Source organism: Mus caroli, unplaced genomic scaffold, assembly GCF_978045245.1.
Source record: "Mus caroli unplaced genomic scaffold, Mus_caroli_1 scaffold_6, whole genome shotgun sequence".
Lineage (NCBI taxonomy): Eukaryota > Metazoa > Chordata > Mammalia > Rodentia > Muridae > Mus > Mus caroli.
Genome location: NW_028227261.1, coordinates 129,341,147 through 129,359,643, shown reverse-complemented (window position 1 = coordinate 129,359,643; position 18,497 = coordinate 129,341,147). Strand labels below are relative to the sequence as shown.

The window sequence follows — 18,497 nt, the reverse complement described above, 5'->3', positions numbered from 1 at the left end:
CTAGTCAAGCATAGCAGACAAAGCACATTTGTAGATAGTATTCAAAAAATGCTCCTAAGTCAATTTTATTTTAAAATATTTTAGCGTTGGATTGCTATTTCTTATGAAAAAGTACATGTATGTGTGCGTGCACAGAAGTTTCTGAAACTCAGGCAGATACAGTTCTTAGGTTGAGGCTTTAAGTGGGTCTGCCAAATCTCAGCACCCCCTGTTTGTATGTCTTGAGCCTTAAACACACTGTTTATATTTCTACATGACAAAAATCATAGTAGAAGCACATTTTGACATATGTAAAGTTCAGATTCAATTCCCTAAATAAAGCTGTATTAAAATTCAGCCATACCAGTGAACTTGATTATCACACTCTCCAGTTACAGTGGGAGGGAGGCAGCTGTGCACACATGCCTTAACACACTGTATTGCAGTGTCAGGTTTACACTCATGCATAGCACACTGGCTGGTTACAGTGGAATAAAGATACATTCATGCATAACACGCTGACTGATTGCAGTGGAGAGAAGCCACACTTATATATAGCCCTCTTGCTTTGCCTACTTGGCAGCTGCAACACTAGGGTCAGGAGTTATAAGGCCCAAAATGTTTACTTGTGGCTCCTTACATGAAATATTTGTTGACCCATGGTGAAGATTTTCAAAGTACCTTTTGTGCTTTTAATTATAGCCTGTGGGATAGTTGCTAAATAAGCTTAAGTTTGACTAGGATTCTAAAGTTTTTTTCTTTAAAATAACATTAGACCTCATTGACATTGTGTTTGTAATGGTATTTAACAGTATCACTTTAAGTGAAATTAAATAGAATAAATTAAATATCCATTACACCAATAATTTTAAAAAGTTAGAATAACACATGCTCTGATGTTAAGCCTCTTAACTGAGGTCACAGAGTTTAAAAAATTTTTAATCTGACCATAAGAAAAATATTGGATAAAATTAGAGTACCGCTGTATAATTTAGAAAGTTATTGATCAAAGGTTAGAAACTTCTGTCATATTATAATTATGAAAATGTTCCTGGAATAAATAAGTATAAGTACTATAATTGTAGAGCTAGAATCTTAATTTAGACTGCATAGCAGCTTAGTGTCAACTGCCTTTACATTTTCCCAAGTGACAGTGACATCACATATCTGCTAAGGAAATGTTAACCTTCATGTGACGAGGACGTGCACACATTAGAAGCATTGCTACTTCTTTACTAGTGTGAATTTAATCATAACTTATTATAGAAACCCTCTGCCCCATAGTAGCATCAGCTTAATCGCACCTTAGTCATAGGATTGCTAACATTTTTTTAAGAGTGTTAACACTTCTGACAAAGGTATTAAATGATTTCTCTGTCTTTTTACAGAAACAGGAATTTATGCCACCTATCGTCTGTTCATTCACGTATTTTAAACTCACCTACTCACCAGCTAGATTACTCCAGTAGAACACTACTAAAAACCTGGTTAAGATGTTCATCTCTTTTAATGTCTAGTGCCAATGACAACCAGAGATGTTCTGTTGTTTGAGCACTAGCCCATTCAGTCCAAGAGCTATCTTTGCCCTCCAGTGAGGCCTATAGACTAATAGTGCTAGCATCACCAGAACTTACTTGCTTGGAATGCAAAACTGTCATGAGTAGGGGTTGGGCTCATGAGGCCTCAACAAGAAATTGTTAGAGATGGGGGTGGGATAGGGAGAGTTATTCATTCTGCTAGAGGCAAGGGTAATGAAAGGGTAATGTTAACAAGTGAAAGAAGATGTGAGCAAGAAAAGGAAAGAAATTTTTCTATCCAGTGTCTGGGTTTAGTCACAAGGTGGATCATGGTATCTTTGTAGAGGACTGTACCTGAAAGTACTATCTGAAGCAGAGGGAGGTAATTAGTTGGCCTGTACGAGGCTTGAGAATGAAGGCTGTCAGACAACCCAAGGGAGATGTAAAGCTAGGGCCAAAGAGGCATGAACGGAAATAACATAAGTTACCAGGGCATTTTATTTTGGAAGGGGTCTTATGTATTGTCCCTGTCAGAATCTCTAGCCACTTTGCCCTGGGTGCTCCTGTATCATTCCAGTCAATTTATTATTGCTATTCTGAGAAGAGTCTGTAGGTCACATAGAAGCTCACTGTGATCTGATTGAGAGGCACATACACTTTTGAGCTGATAATTTTAAGAGGATTTGAGGTATTTTGAGGGCAGTATCCCTCATTCATTCCCTATCCTTCTCTTCAAAGAGGATAGGGTCCTTCCAGTGGCTACCCAAGAAGCAGACAGGCAGACGTTAGTTACTTGTAAGACTAATGAAATGCAAGCTGAGTTTAACTGATAGCTGATTCCATCAAAATAATCAACACTTCCCTAAAATATTCTATAAAAACATTTCCCTAAAATGTTCTATATTTTCAGTATAACAAGTAGAAAATATTTTAGGTTTGCCTAGTCCAAATTTAGTCTTTACTCAAAAGACTGCTGTGAGCAGCCATGTTAGGCAAGCTTATCAGTGAGGTGCCATTGTATTACACAGAACTGGCACTAGGCTAAGGTCAGCATGGGAAGTCTACAGAAGTAGAAAACAGACATGCGTATACCTTCCCCATCAAGCAATTTGACTTGTGATTTTACGCATTTATCTTAACACACATCCTTAGAGGTATCTTGTCTGTGATTTGTCCTAAGTTTGCTAGAATTTACACGTTTTGTGTTGTAAAATCTAAAATAGTGGCCAAAGCGACTCAATGCTTTTCTTTCATTATAGGTACAAGAACTACACATTTTATTGATGTTTTAAGCTCCCACATTTCTATACTCCCAAACAGTCAGCATGCTGAGTTTGCTTTCTAATGGATGGCAGGTACCAAAGAGGTCTGACTAAAAAACGGGAGACAGGTGAGCACTTTTTGCCTAAATAATGGAATCTTAATGTCAAAAAGTCGCGCGTCAGATGCTTTGTATCAGACACTTACTTGTGCAGGTGGGCCACAGCGGTAGTGTACATCAGTCCTTGGAAACAGATTAGGAAACTGCTCTATGCCCGCTTTTAGAGAGTAGTAAGATTTTTCTAGAAAATAGGCTTCTGATTCCCTCCTTCTCATAAAGGCTTTAACATGTGTTCTGTATTTAACTACTTTAGCATGTTCCGTATAAGTAATTCAGTCATGACACATCCCCACAATAATATTATTCACTCAAATAAATTAAGCAGAATAAAAACTTGAACTATTCCCCCCCCCCGCCCTTTCATAAAAAGAAGAATGTCCCTGTATTAAGAAGATTACAAACCCAGAGAGGCAATTCCATTTATCTGCCACTGTGCTGCATCCATGAGTTTCATCAAAATGAGAAATCTGTAAAACCCAGAAAGAGAAAAGTAGTACCAGTGGGCTCTAGCTGCTGAGACGTCACGGTCTGCATGCATGCTCCAAGCAAAAGGTTATCCTAAGGCTTTTCTGGAAAGTTTGTAAAATTCTCATCCTTCAAATATTTTTAAAAGCCAAAATGCCACATAACCAAACATAAAGCAAGCGCTGGGGAGAAAACTCACTTTTTTTTTTTCAGCTGCTTTTTCTTTGACTTACAGGCTGGGAGAATAGATGGTGGATTTCCCTCTCAATCACAGACAGGTCGACTCCAAAATGAACAGAATACTCGGCAGCACTATGTGAGGACCGCTCCCTACAGCCTTTCAGTTTTGTAGGAAAAAATAGGTTCTCTCCTAAAACTCTGTGACACACACCCAAGACTCCTCCTAAGCCAAAAACTACTCTTGGTCAATTCTACTTAAAATCACAAGGAAAAAGTTCCCTTCAGAATATCCTTAAAGGGAAATTTGACTAGTGTTAGTATTTGAAGCATCTGGCAAAGCCACAAAGTTTAAAATATAGAACATTTAGGCAGACACACATCCTTGAGAATTTCCAGTAAGTTCAATTAAGGTCATGATTTTAAACAAAATGTTCTCTGAAAGTATGTATTTTGTATTTCCTTAATCAATCCATTTTTGGCTTTCTTTCCTGGGAGCTTCCAAGCTCCTCCTTTTGGTGGGAAACATCAGAGATGCAGAGCTATTTTGTTGAACTGTCTGGGAGTGATGAGGAGAACGCTTACCTTTGGAGTTCTTTGTAGAGCAGCGGATGCGGTGTTCTTTGTTGCCACTCTTCAGTTCTTTCTTGGGAAATTTGAGAACTCTGAGTAGTGTTGGCTTTGAAGAAAATAACTCAGGATTGTTACCTGCTTTCTGTACTCTCAGTGTGCTTGGACTTCTGCCTGGGTCCCCAGGTGCTGGCACCGATTGTTATGTCATGAGCCACACTGTGTGACTTCATGGAAGCTCAAACTCATCTGTTCTTTTGAAATCTTCAAAACAGGAAGTGTCCAGAGAACGTCAGAGTATATTGGGAGAGAGGTTTGATTTTGACTAATCCATCATAAGAGTTCTCAGAGGGACACACTGACCTATATGACAAATGGCATCTGTTCTTAGAATTCCCATTTCAGACCATTCTTTCAGTTTAGAAGGTGGGAGAAGAGGAGAAATGCTCTGCCGTAAAGCCATTTATTTCCTGACCACACTTAGATGGTCTTGGTTTTAAGCCGTAAAAGCATATGTAAATATTTCTCAAAATCAAACTCAGCTAAATATAACCAAAGAACTGGGGACAGGAAGTATGGATCCAATTAACTACGTTTTTATTCATTGGATTTGACTAGTGGGACATGAAGACAAAGCATTAGGATTAGCAAGAAGAAAATCTGATCAGCAAAATCGTTTCTGCCTTTCACTGGTGATAGAATCAAGTACACGCTAAACAGGCATTTTCTTCCCCTTACAAAAATGGAATCAGTCTTGGTGATGTCACAGTGCCTATCCCAACAAGTTATGAGGCCACTGACCTTGATTTACCCCTGCACTTTCAAAGGGATAGTTTCCAGATTCAACTTCACTGATCCCCTCAAGTTATCTTTTGCATGAACTACGCCAGCAGAAAGAAGAAAATCTTTAGGGTCATGAAGTGTGTTGACTAGAATCTCCCAGAGCACTGTCAGGTTTTGCAGGAAGTTCCTCTGGCCAGGCCTATTCTTGGAACCTGCTTCCTTACTTTCTCTAAGTTAGACTTCTGGTTTCCTCTCTTCTCTGGCGGTTTATTCTTTGTTCAGTGTTTCTCTGCACTCTCCAGTGTTCCTTATGAGATACTTTACATGTTACGACCAGCAGATCTTTAGTGCCATCTGACATGGCTCTCCTAAGTGCCCTGTGATCTGCTGGAATGAAGTTTTTTATCTTCTGGGTCCAAGTCTCTCAGAGCATGGCACTGCCATCTACCTGTCATCTTAAATCTTAGGTTTCCTCACTTATTCTCCACCCACCTCTATTTTTACAGCTTCTGTTGGATTTATTTAATGACATCTCATAGGCATATTATCCTTTTACTTAAAACTTAACTACATAAATTGCTTTATCAACCATAAGCATGTGCCTCTGGCCCAGTGTGGTTCCCTTCTATATTTTGTTTCTTTTTCTCTTTTTCTTTTTAATTAGATATTTACTTTATTTACATTTCAATTTTTTTTTGTCCTTTTTCCTGGTTTCCCCTCTGGTATTCCCTTTCTCCTCCCCCTGTTCAACAGCCCACTCACACCTGCTTCCTTGCCCTGGCATTCCCATACACTTGGGCATAGAGCCTTCACAGGACCAAGGGCCTCTTCTCCCATTGATGACCGACTAGGGCATCCTCTGCTACATATGTACCTGGAGCCATGAGTCCCACCATGTGTACTCTTTGGTTGGTGGTTTACTCCTAGGGAGCTCTGGGGGTCCTGGTTAGTTCATATTGTTATTCCTCCTATGGGGCTACAAACCCCTTTAGCTTCTTGGGTCCTTTCTCTAGATCCTTTATTGGGGACCCTGTGCTCAGTCCAATGGTAGGCCGTGAGGATCCACCTCTCTATTTGTCAGGCACTGGTGGAGCCTCTCCGAAGACAGCTCTAAGAGGTTTCTGTCAACAAGCACTCGTTGGCATCCAAAAAAGTATCTGGGTTTGGTGATTGTATATGGGATGGATCCCCAGGTGGGGCAGTTTCTGGATAGTCATTTCTTCAGTCTCTGCTCCACACTTTGTCTCTGTAACTTCTTCCATGGGTATTTTGTTCCCCCTTCTAAGAAGGATTGAAGTATCCACATTTTGGTCTTCCTTCTTTTTGAGTTTCATGTGGTTTGTGACTTGCATTTTGGGTATTCCGAGAGTCTGGGCTAATATCCAGTTATCAGTGAGTACATATTGTGAGTACATACTGTGTTCTTTTGTGATTGGGTTACCTCACTCAGGATGATATTTTCTAGTTCCATCCATTTGCTTAAGAATTTCATAAATTCATTGTTTTTAATAGCTGAGTAGTACTCCATTGTGTAAATGTACCACATCATCTGAATCCATGCCTCTGTTGAGGAACATCTGGGTTCTTTCCAGCTCCTGGCTATTATAAATAAGGCTGTGATGAACATAGTAAAGCATGTGTCCTTATTACATGTCAGAGCATTTTCTGGGTATATGCCTAGGAGTGGTATTATTTGCAAATTCATCTGGAATAACAAAAAACCTAGGCAAAAACTATTCTCAACAATAAATGAACTTCTGGGGGATTCACCATCCCCGAACTCAAGCTGTACTACAGAGCAATTGTGATTAAAACAAACAAACAAACAAACAAACAAACAAACCAAAACATAACCCAAAAACCAAAACTGCATGATATTGGTACAGTGACAGGCAGGTAGGTCAATGGAATAGAATTGAAGGCCCAGAAATCAACCCACACACCTATGGCCACTGGATCTTTGACAAAGGAACTAAAACCATCCAGTGGAAAAAAGACAGAATTTTCAACAAATGGTGCTGGTTCAACTGGTGATTAGCATGTAGAAGAATGCAAATCAACCCATTCTTATCTCCTGTACAAAGCTTAAGTCCAAGTAGATCAAGGAACTCCACATAAAACCAGATACACTGAAACTAATGGAAGAGAAAGTGGGAAAGAGCCTCGAGCACATGGGCACAGGGGAAAATTTCCTGAACAGAACACCAATAGCTTATGCTCTAAAATCAAGAATTGACAAATGGGACCTCATAAAATTGCAAAGCTTCTGTAAGGCAAAGGACACTGTCAACAGGACAAAAAGGCAACTGACAGATTGGGAAAAGATCTTTACCAATCCTACATCTGATAGAGGGCTAATATCCAATATATACCAAGAACTCAAGAAGTTAGACTCTAGAAAACCAAATAACCCTATTTAAAAATGGGGAACAGAACTAAACAGAGAATTCTCAACTGAGGAATACCAAACGGTTGAGAAGCACCTAAAGAAATGTTCAACATCTTTAGTCATCAGGTAAATGCAAATCAAAACAACCCTGAGATTCCGCCTCACACCAGTCAGAATGGCTAAGATCAAAAACTCAGGTGACAAAAGATGCTGTCAAGATTGTGGAGAAAGAGGTACACTCCTCCATTGCTCGTGGGAGTGCAAGCTAGTACAACCACTCTGGAAATCAGTTTGGCAGTTCCTCAGAAAATTGGACATAGTACTACCAGAGGACCCACTAATACCACTCCTTTCTTTATATTACTAAAAAGTGATGTTTACTTTAAAATGTCTTATTGAGTTATAAAAATGCATGTTGCCTACATTCTGGAAGAAACAGAATTTAAAATTACTTGCATTCAAAGGAACAGGCATAACTTCACAGTATTCCATTTTTCTGTAGAATTTTGTATGTATATGTTAACTACATCAGGCAATACTTAGGTATTTGCATAAATGTTTAAATATAGCCTCAGAGGTACACATTATATTTATCAAGAAGTGACCAACTATAATTTACACAGAATTCCCATTTCTAGGTTCACAGATATAAAGGCAAATTAAAGAGAAAACATATGTATTAGTTATTTTTCTATTGTTGTAATAAAAGACCATGTCCAAGGCAACTTATAGAGGTAAGGCATAAGAGTGCATTTCCATCATAGCAGGCAAGCATAACAGCAGGAAGGCATGGTGAACAGGAGCAGCAAGCTGAGACCTCACATCTCAGCCCCAAGCCAGAAACAGAGGGCAAACCAAGTGACATGCAGCTCTTGAAACCTCAAAGCCTGCCCCCATTGATACAACTCCTCCATTATGACACCGCCCCCACCCCTAAACCTACCCAAGAAGCACTGCTAAGTGGGAGCCATGTATTCAAACATTTGAGCCTATGGGACATTCTCATAAAAAGCACTACAATGGACAAATGTATTTACTTGACCTGGGATTTTTTTTTTTTTTTTTTTTTTTTTTGGCCTGGGTTTGTTGCCGAGTGGACAGCTGTGACTTAACACTGGACAGGGAAGAGTAGATCAGTGGTGAAGCAGAGGACATGTTTCAGGAAGCTATGACTGTCCATACTGCTATCTCACAAGGCTTTTACGAATACACTGAGACTTTCTGAATCAATAAAATATTGTCTTTAAAGTAGCTGAGAATAATGGCTACAATAAAAATTTTAATGGTCTTCCTTTTTCCACAGCTCACTGCTTGTTTCTGTCAACAACAAACCTTTGTTCATTTACATTTTAATACTACATGAACAACTGCATTTTCTGTGTTCGTTTTGTCTGAGACATCTACCATGTGGCTAAGGCTGGCTTTGATCTTGTAACCCACAGGAGGTTACAGGTATGCAATATCATGCCTTGCTTAAACATATGCATTTTCTGTACCAACCTTTCATAATGCCTTCAGTTGCTTGTCCAATCTTGAGGTCTAATTAAGTTAAAGGCCTAAAGGCTCAGAAAGGAAATAATTTTACTTCCTCCCTTTTAAGCATAAAAGATGAACTTTTGTACTTTTGGCTGGCTGGCTGAGGCAGACAAAGGATTTCTCTCTTGTGTACTAGACTGTGAACATGAATCATACTTAACTAAATGTTACTTCTTTTGTGTGTCGTGCAACTGTTTTCTGAACACCTATAAGTCATGGTTCTTATTGAATGTATAAGACTCTCCTATCTCTTTTCTCATTTGTTAATTGTCCATAAAAGTAGAACAATATGTCTAACCCTTTTTAAGGCTACTTATTATTTTAATTTTTTAATAGTTAAAAATTGTTTTTTGTTAAAAAAACAATCACGTCAATAGTAATGAATCAAAATGCGTGTGGAATATCATCCCAGAGTTTTCAATGTGTATTTTTACCTTATCTCTCAGGTCTACTGAGGTAAAGACTTCATAGAATTTAAAGAAAATAAAGTTTCCTCTCCACCCTCCTTTCATCCAATGTATCATAAGTAGTTTTTGATAGAAAAACAACAATAAAACATTTATGCCCGTGGTTGATGACATTTGTTCATTGGCCAGCTTTGACCTTGTTCATTATCTGGGTAAAGAGCTTCTCTAACATGTCCAGGGTAGCCCTCCACAGAGTGTCAGACACTTTTTATTAGTATTCTATAGCATTATAGTCTTTGCTCAAAGCACCGTGAGATTCTATCTTCTAGGGCAGTGGTTCTCAACCTTCCTAATGCTGTGACCCTTTAATATAGTTCTTCATGTTGGATTGACCCCCAGCCATGAAATTATTTCACTACTTCATAACTGTAATTTTGCTACTTTCATGAATCAAAATGGAAATATGTGTTTTTCCATGGCACTGGGCAACCCCCACGAAAGGGTCCTTTGACGACTAAAGAGGGGTCACAACCCAAAGGTTGAGAACTGCTGTTGTAGGTGGTCAGAGTGGGTTTCCTGTATAACAGTGTAAAGATGGAACACAACAGAATATGAAAACTGGGGCAGGTTTTCCCAGATCTCTACTATAATGGCAAGAGTTAACAGACCTAAGAACGTTATATATTTGCTGAAATCTGGCTGAGAAATGATTTAGTAAGATAATGGCAAACCTTCAAGCAACAAAACATACAAGGAAGTTATTTTTGTGTAATAAGAAATGTTATCTCCTTTAACAATCAGAATAATTCAAAATATAAGCATTACACAGACTGTATAACATAAAATGTAATAGGATAGACAACTTTATTTAAATAATGTTCTTAACTCAGTCCATTAAAAAATATCAGAAATTAAATCTGTAGAGACAAAATCAGCTGTATAATTTATAAACACGTTTTTTATTTATGAAGGAAAAATAGAAACTGTTTGGACAAATGAAATAAATGCAAGTAAGATTAACACAGCTTTACATTTTCCTACTTTATTTTTGTAAATTAAACTGAGTATGTGATCATCTCTTGTGTTTACTTTAATTGTAGAGTATGAAGCAAATATGGATCCCTTTTGTAGTTTTTGAAACATGTTATTAAACAAAAGTTGAGTACGTTGGGTACTAATTTGGAATCTGAATACGAAAATAAAGTGGTTTTGGAGTCATAGAATTTATTACTTTTCTTCCTTTGGTTATATGAAAATATACAATAAAAATTACCCATGTGAAATCATTTATATTCTTTTATGTGTGTGGGTGTTTTGCCTGCACGTGCGCCTATACATCTTGTGTATGCTTAGTGCCTGGAGCGGCCAGAAAGCATTGGCTTTCCTGGGACTGGAGATACAAAGCATCCACGTGGTGCTGCAAATCATCACCATCACCATCAACAACAACAACAACAACAGCAGCAGCAGCAGCACCCATTGAGACACCTCTACAGCCCCTAAATGTTTTCTATAAATCTCTATCATCAACTTTAACAAAATTTTTAATTAATAATTAAGGACTTCTATGCAGTATTATTAACACTTTGCCATTTCAGAAAAGAGGTAGTCTTATTTAAACATTTTAAAATATAAAAATTCCATTGACATTATATAAAATAGCATTCCTTAAACATCTGGGTTTTAATTTTATTACATTCAGAAAAACTAAAATTTCAACAATAGGATGTTGCTTATAACTTGCTTTAAATTATTGTTCCAAGGAACTGTTTTAGTATGTCTTACCTAATAATCATAGAAAACAAAAATTCAACTTTTAAACACGTCTACTTTTAGAATATAATTTCTGCACAGTTTAAACACCCACAGATTCTGTGTTCATTAGAACAGCCTAGCTACCTGTTATACAGGTTCCAACAAAGAACTAAGGGTAAAAGCAGCCACAGAAATCAAACAACCAAGCCTTAGAACTCTAGACTGGGCTAATGACAGAAGCATCTCTGTGCCTTTAGCCCCTCAGACAGACACATGGTTTGCACTGTCCTGCAGCGTGCCTCACGCTTTCCCTCACAGTACCCTGTGGCTTGCTTTATTCGAACACAGCAATGCTTGCTTCTTCAGTGTTCTCACTTGTTAAATCACTTCTGAGGCCTCTGGAGACATTCATGCAGGAGGCCTTCCTTCTAGCTGTTAAAAGCAAGAGCCGGAACTTAGGAATACAAAATATATTTGAAAATTTCTACTTCTAAAGCATTCACTATAAATTTAAAAGTAAAACTGATTCATTTTTTTATTTCAGACATATAAACATTTTTCCTTGTAAAAAATATACCATATAAATTAAATAACAAACAAGTCCTTTCCTAGAGATAAAAAGTATTCTATTTTATTTTTCATTTTAACATCTGGAAGAACATTAAAGCATATATTATGTTCTAGATTCAGAACTCTTTGAAGAACTTTTATTACATAAAAAATTACACACAGGATTATGTGAAAAGAAAACATTTCATGGAGAACTCAGCTGTAAAGCTTCCCATAAAATCTGCATCTATTACAACACCACTACTTTATTTGAATTGTGTGGGGCGGGATGGAGGGGGGGTAGGTGTGCTGAGTGACGAATTTTGTGATCACTCACCTACTTTGGGGCAAATACTATGTAACAAAAGTCAGTTAGGGGCATTACTCCTCTGTGACAGATGATTTCCTGGACTTGAGAACAAGGTCCTTAATGGATAATGACAGTTCATGAAGCTCTTTCCGAGTAGCATTTGTGACATCATGTTGTTCCTTGTCTAATTCATCGCTTGATGGATCCTCTCCCTGCCCACTCTTCTTATTTTGACTGACTAACTGTTTCACAACCAAACCTTGATATTTTACCAAGAGAGTATGTTGATCCTGTGAAAAGAAAGAAGAAACTGTACCAAGCACATCTGATTTTCTGTGAACATAGAGAATAGAATTTGTTTGAACAGCACAAACTGAATAGCCTTATCTTCACGGAACAATGGCATGTTAGTGGAAAGCTGAATCTGGCAAGCAAGGTCTATGTTCTCAGAGTGCAGATCAGGAGACATAAGACCTGTGCAGACCATGTCACGGGAATCTGATTTAGCCAGATTCTATGACCTAAGGACACAAAATAATAAGTAAAGAAGCTAAGCTGCTTTTAGCTAGGGGTTGAATTCCTTAGATAAACTGGTCAAGACTTTTGAAGGGTCCTTGGGGGCTAAATCAAAACTAGGGAAACTGAGACAGAAGTTCAGAGATTCTTATATCTTTCCTGAAATCTTAACCTTTAAAACCAGAGGATTTTTCACCATGGATCTTACAGAATGCTGAATTTTGCTCGATTTTTCTTTTCTTTTTTTCTTTTTTTTTAAATCAATTCCTCACTCTGTCCCCATTCCTGCCCACAGCAGACAGATGTTAACAGCTTCTGTCTCTAACTCTTGTTAGGTGTTGGCAGTGATTCACATCCAGAACACTACGTTTAAAAGCTTGCAGTTTTCTAGCATATTAAGATGTAATACCTCTGGGATTTTGTTGTGAAGAAAAGCGATGATCTGTGGGACACATCTTCCAGGTGCGTGGAGCATGCTGTGGGTTGAGAACTGAAATAACAGGACTGATGTGAGGTGTAAAATCAGAGCAGGGTCTTCTGTGACCTTCAGCTGCTCAGACAGAGCCTGTCGATGCTGGAATAGGATTTGTCTGCAAAACCCAAATCACAGAAATACATAATTAGTGAGGCCTCATCATTTGCGTATTTTCCCTTTAGCATTCATTTTTCACCTTCTCTAGTTTAATGACTTGATTCCACAGCATTTTAAGGAGTTCTTTAAATATGGGTGATATGATTATATCCTACTTTAACTTTGGTTGTCATAGGTAGATAAACATTACAGAGAAAGCTATAAAGCAAGTACTTCTGCTCATATGTTGCTGGGATCAAACAAGGCATGACTACGATAAGGTTTTCTGTACCGAAGGTCTCAATCCTGATAAAATGTCCTAGGGTTAGGGGCATGAGTAGACTGGAGGTCTACAACTCTCTATGGCTCAGTCATTCTCAAGCCTCAACCACAAAGAAGCTCGTGTTTCGGAGTAGCAACAACAGAATCAATGTTACCTTTCCCTTTTCTTGTCTCCCTTTTTCACCATAATGTCACAAGCTTCCGTGGCAGCATCCAGGCAAGACAGGAAGTCTTCTATGCTCTGAAGGCATGCAATTCCATACTTTACTTTTAAAGACATTTAATACTGTTTTGTAATTTTACATGCTAAACACAAACTTTTAGCAGGGCATTTGGCAAACAGAAAATGATTTAGGACTAAAACTGTTAAGTGCTCCCATCTTCTTCCTTTCCCCTTCCCACAAGGTGCGTGCACACCGAGCACAGGCTTTAGATCCAGCTTGGAATGATCCTGTAGGGATGTTCATAGGGACCCTGATTTATACACAAAGTGCTAACTGCAGCCACCACTTAGCACTGACTTACTTTTTCATTCAGAGAGTTATGGAGCTTTGTGAGAGCTACTTTGGTTTCTTCTGTCAATTTGCTTAAAATTTTTTTTCTTATCTGTAACGGAAAAAAATTCTTTTGGCATTGTGTTTTTGATATATACTCGATATAAGCTCAAACAGACAAACACAAATATCCACAAATTCAGAATACATTTAGAATAGAATGCTAAGTGTAGTATATTTGGGGTTTTGAATGTTAGGTCTCAAGCCAGAAATAAAAATGTTAAAATACTACAGAATCACAGAGCTTAGCCCTCATCTTGACAGCCTCCATTAGAAGACTAGTGTCTGGCCATGTGGAAAGAGAGAACTTGGGTAAGCACATCGTGGCTTTTCTTTTCAGCCTCTCCTGAAGAGTGGCTCTCACACAGAGGGGATGCCTATAGGAAGGGCAGTGTAGCTAGTTCTGTGGTTAGATGCTTGTACAGTACATGGCATATGGAAGCTTTCATCATCTTTCACAGATGAGGATACTGTCAATTCTGAGGTACTGTATGTAAACCAGACAGACCGATCCCTCTAATATATTTTAGGAAGAATGACCTGAGGGGTATACTATGAAGACACAGGCTATTCAGGGCTTTCTTCTTCCATCTCTTAGTTCTTTGTAAGGTCAAGGAGCAAGGATGCTAATATTGTCTTTTTAGAGTGGAAGTTAGTAAAGAGACAGGAGACATGGAACATTCCAGAGTGCTGGAGATTGCTGCTCCAAGTGAAAGAGGTAGAATCTAGTATCTTCCAAGTAGTAGTAGCGGGTAAATAACGCACTTCTGTCTGGGGGTTGAGGATGGACTTTATTATGTAGCAGAGTTACCTAACCTTTATACCAAGAAAAATCATGCCACCTCTGTGGCAACAACCATAGTTACAGAGGCCACATTAGATGGATGTGGTTTTATCACACTCAAAGCCAGTTATAAATGCAGTCAGCCATATGAAGACTTTCTTACTCAGCTTTCCTGAACCTCTAGCTGTAAGATGGTTCCAGAAGGGCGAGAAGGAAGAGAAAGAGGTGGAGGAATGGTCATTGTAACCTATAGGTGGACCAAAACCTTCCACCTATAGGTAACTGAGCCATGGTTCAACCTCACATGGCAAAAGTGATGGTCTTGGGCTCTGGTTGAAGATAACAGTTTCAAACACATAGACTTAAGAGTTTGTCTCAATATTTAAGTAGTACATTGCTTTAAAAAAATGACTGTGTTTGCTAGGCCCCGGCATAGCCTCACAAGAGACAGCTATATCAGGGTCCTTTCAGCAAATTCTTGCTAGTGTATGCAATGGTGTCAGCATTTGGAGGCTGATTATGGGATGGATCCCTGGGTATGGCAGTCTCTAGATGGTCCATCCTTTTGTCTCAGCTCCAAACTGTGTCTCTGTAACTCCTTCCATGGGTGTTTTGTTCCCAATTCTAAGAAGGGGCAAAGTGTCCACACTTTGGTCTTCATTCTTCTTGAGTTTCATGTGTTTTGCATATTGTATCTTATATCTAGAAGTGGATGCTCACAGTCAGCTATTAGATGGATCACAGGGCCCCCAATGGAGGAGCTAGAGAAAGTACCCAAGAAGCTAAAGGGATCTGCAACCCTATAGGTGGAACAACAATATGAACTAACCAGTACTCCCCGGAGCTCGTGTCTCTACCTGCATATGTATCAGAAGATGGCCTACTCTGCCATCACCGGGAAGAGAGGCCTATTGGTCTTGCAAACTTTATATGCCTCAGTACAGGGGAACGCCAGGGCCAAGAAGTGGGAGTGGGTGGGGGAGGGTATGGGGAACTTTTGGGATAGCATTTGAAATTTGAAATGTATATAAAGAATATATCTAATAAAAAATAATAAAATAAAAAGAATGACAGTGAGCTTAAGAAAACTGGACTAATTATTAAGGGAGTTATAAATCAACAAGAAAGGGGAGAAGACTGACAGAAACTATTAGAAAAAGTCATCTTTTTTATAAAGTAATTGAATCTCTTTACTATAAGTAGTTTGGACATATTATCAATCCTTGTAAAATTTTATGAGCATTGTACGATTAAATTCTTTAGAATTTTTTTCTATATAAAAACTGTCATTTTACTTTTCCTTTAAACTTGTTCAAATGAGAGAAAATAAAAACGTGCTCAGACTTCAATTGCACCAAGCAGCAGACAATTCACTAACATACATCACTTGTAATGGCTGCAGGCTCCTCCACTGCCATCAGTAAATCTGAGGCTAGGAAGTTGAACATGAGGTTAGTGATATCGGTACACACTGTCTTCAGCAAGTGCTTGGTAAGAGCAGTCTGTGTGTCATCTGGAAAAGAAGGACACTTTATTACAACTGACTTCCTTGCAGAATTACAACGTTCAGTGAAAAAAAAAAAACACTTAAATGTACCTGCAAAATATTTCATCCCCTTTTCAAATAATCTGATATTATTGTATAGGTTTGAAACCTCTTCTTGTAAATCCTTGATTGTGCGTTTTCTACCAGTTCCAGAAGCAGATGTTGAAGACATGAAGACTGAACGTACCACCTCAAGATACATTTTATTAAGAGGCCTGGGACAAGATAAATATGGTTAATTAAAATGTACATTTAAATTAGATAAGGCATTTTGCTTATAGTGAAATAACACTTTAAAAACCCTCCATCTTTCTAACAGTTAAACTTAATTTGAAAGAGGCTCAGTAAAGAACTTTTCTTATTGATCTAAGAATAATTTTAGAATAATTTTAAACATTTTCACAATTTTAAAGCATTCAAAGTAATTGCAGTAAAGATGACAAGAAAGATAGTAACAAACACTCCATAAAACAGACGTGTAAATTTAATTTGGAAAATAGCAGAATATAAATTTGTTCCTCATTCTCAGAAATTACCACAGAAAAACTCTCAATTTCCCAGGTAGTATTAACATAATGTATTTTAAAAAGCACCTATATCCTCTACAATAGATTATTTAAAAAACTCAATGGTGCATAGCCAGTAGTATTTATTTCCTATTTTTACAAACTGTATGGCTCTGTAATATTTTATGCATAAATTTACTTATATTAAAAAAAAAAGCTCTATTCCAAAATAAAATAGCTTAGATGCGCCGAGCTCTTGGATCGTCTCTAGTAGACTTATGTGCTAGGTCTAACTTGAGCGATGAGCAGGTATGGTTAAGAGGCTAAATTATGTAATATTTCCTTTAGTTTTTCATGGAAACTCAGCTTGGCTGACTCACACGGTGTTAGTTTCCACCCTTACTGGTTTTGAGGTCAGTTGTACCCCTCCAGAGACTAACAGTAACCTTTGTGACCACCTTCTCTTTTTAGGTACTACCTTTCATGCTATGTCAAGGGTGAGTTAGTCCCAATTAAGACCTAAGAGTGCAATGTCAGTGAGCACTTCAGAGGTTCTCAATTTCTACTGTCCATTCTGTCAAGAGCACTAACTAAATAAAAGCTAAATGGAAGTGTCTCTGAAGGAAAATGAATTTGGAATTTCATGTTTAAATTAAATCCAAAAAAAAAAAAAAAAGTCTAAAACCTGTTTTGGAGGCTATTAGTGAAAATTACATGCTGTAAGAAATGGGGAAAGGTGTAATTTATACTTGCTTTATTAAGTATTCTGCAAGCTCTGAAATAAACTCCTCAGGGGCATCCTGAATGTGTTTCCTTAAGCAATCTTCAATTTCATCCTGGAACATGAATGTGATGTCCGGCTTCTTCTTTCCTGTAACATATGTCAGCAACAGGAAAATAAACAGACCCCAGTAGCAAAGACCAGGCAGAGACCGCATACCTCACCAGGCAGCAACACATTTTTATGTCAACAAAACTGCTACTTCTAAGTACAAATATTAGTAAATATTTGTAAATAGTAAAATTAAAATTTAAAACTTCATATCGTAGAATTTCTTTTAGGTGACCATGTTTTAACTTCCCTTATAATGTTTTCTATCAGACAGCCAGAAGAGAATAATAACTCTTTCCTCCCATCTAAATTGGGAAATGCAAATAGCTAGATATCAGATCAATCAAGTAGAGATCGTGTTTTAGAAAACCGTGACTTCTCCTCATTCCATAATAGATATGGAGGAGACCTTCCTTCTTCGCAAAAGTGAGTACTCACTGAAGTCAACAGCCTTTGAATTTACACACGAGCTTCAGAAATGGACAGGACTAAGTTAAAATTTATCTTTTTGGAAAAATACAAATGAATAGGAAAAGACCCTTGTAATTTATTTTTGCTTTCTCAAAGACAATTCTATACTGATGAACAATAAAATTAGTATGCAGCTACTGTAATGGAAATGTTTTCAAATGTGGAAATGGCATGCCTAACCAGATACTTGAAAAGTATTGGTAGCAAAGAAAGCAAACAATATTTCCATTATAAATGATAAAGCTATATCTTTTATACAACTGATTACTTTTAGCTAAGTCAGATTATTGATTCTGCAGGTGAAAACTTAGCAATAAAATAAAATGGCTCAAAAATCGATTTTTAATCTTAATGAGGATCTAAACAGTTGAAACCATAGCTGTAAGGTAGACACCCAAAGTTCTATTCTCTTCTGAGATCTGTTCTCCAACCCTGATGCTCACGCAAAATTGTCTTTTCTTGTTTGCTTCCCATAAGCCTTTTACAGGTTGTTAAATTACATTTCCTCCAGTAATCTGTCATACTGACTTGATTCTGTATTTTAGTCGAGAACCTAATTTCACCCTCCATTTCAGAGATTACAACATAACCCTTTTCAAAGCACTGAAATTACTTTT

General features: G+C 37.8%; 2 protein-coding genes across 5 annotated transcripts in view; both read right to left on the bottom strand.

Moving 5' to 3' along the window:
* The window catches only part of Fhl5 (four and a half LIM domains 5), a 41,475-nt gene extending 37,185 nt beyond the window's left edge, over nucleotides 1-4,290 (bottom strand). Inside the window, exons 1-2 of one of the 3 annotated variants that reach the window (XM_021160840.3) lie at nucleotides 4,105-4,289; nucleotides 3,280-3,344 (exon numbers count right to left, since the gene is read on the bottom strand). In XM_021160840.3, the coding sequence (XP_021016499.1) occupies nucleotides 3,280-3,297 (18 nt within the window). In that variant the 5' untranslated portion in view covers nucleotides 3,298-3,344; nucleotides 4,105-4,289. Of the gene's footprint in view, nucleotides 1-3,279; nucleotides 3,345-4,104 lie in introns of those variants that run through there. The other 2 variants (XM_021160842.3, XM_021160841.3) reach the window with 2 other exon arrangements.
* A 5,779-nt stretch (nucleotides 4,291-10,069) lies between these two features.
* Ufl1 (UFM1 specific ligase 1) overlaps nucleotides 10,070-18,497 on the bottom strand; it is a 33,457-nt gene continuing 25,029 nt past the window's right edge. Inside the window, exons 13-20 of one of the 2 annotated variants that reach the window (XM_029476264.2) lie at nucleotides 17,331-17,448; nucleotides 16,123-16,286; nucleotides 15,908-16,038; nucleotides 13,713-13,793; nucleotides 13,343-13,428; nucleotides 12,744-12,924; nucleotides 11,846-12,108; nucleotides 10,070-11,391 (exon numbers count right to left, since the gene is read on the bottom strand). In XM_029476264.2, coding sequence (XP_029332124.1) covers nucleotides 11,890-12,108; nucleotides 12,744-12,924; nucleotides 13,343-13,428; nucleotides 13,713-13,793; nucleotides 15,908-16,038; nucleotides 16,123-16,286; nucleotides 17,331-17,448 — 980 coding nt within the window. In that variant the 3' untranslated portion in view covers nucleotides 10,070-11,391; nucleotides 11,846-11,889. The other variant, XM_021160237.3, reaches the window with a different exon arrangement.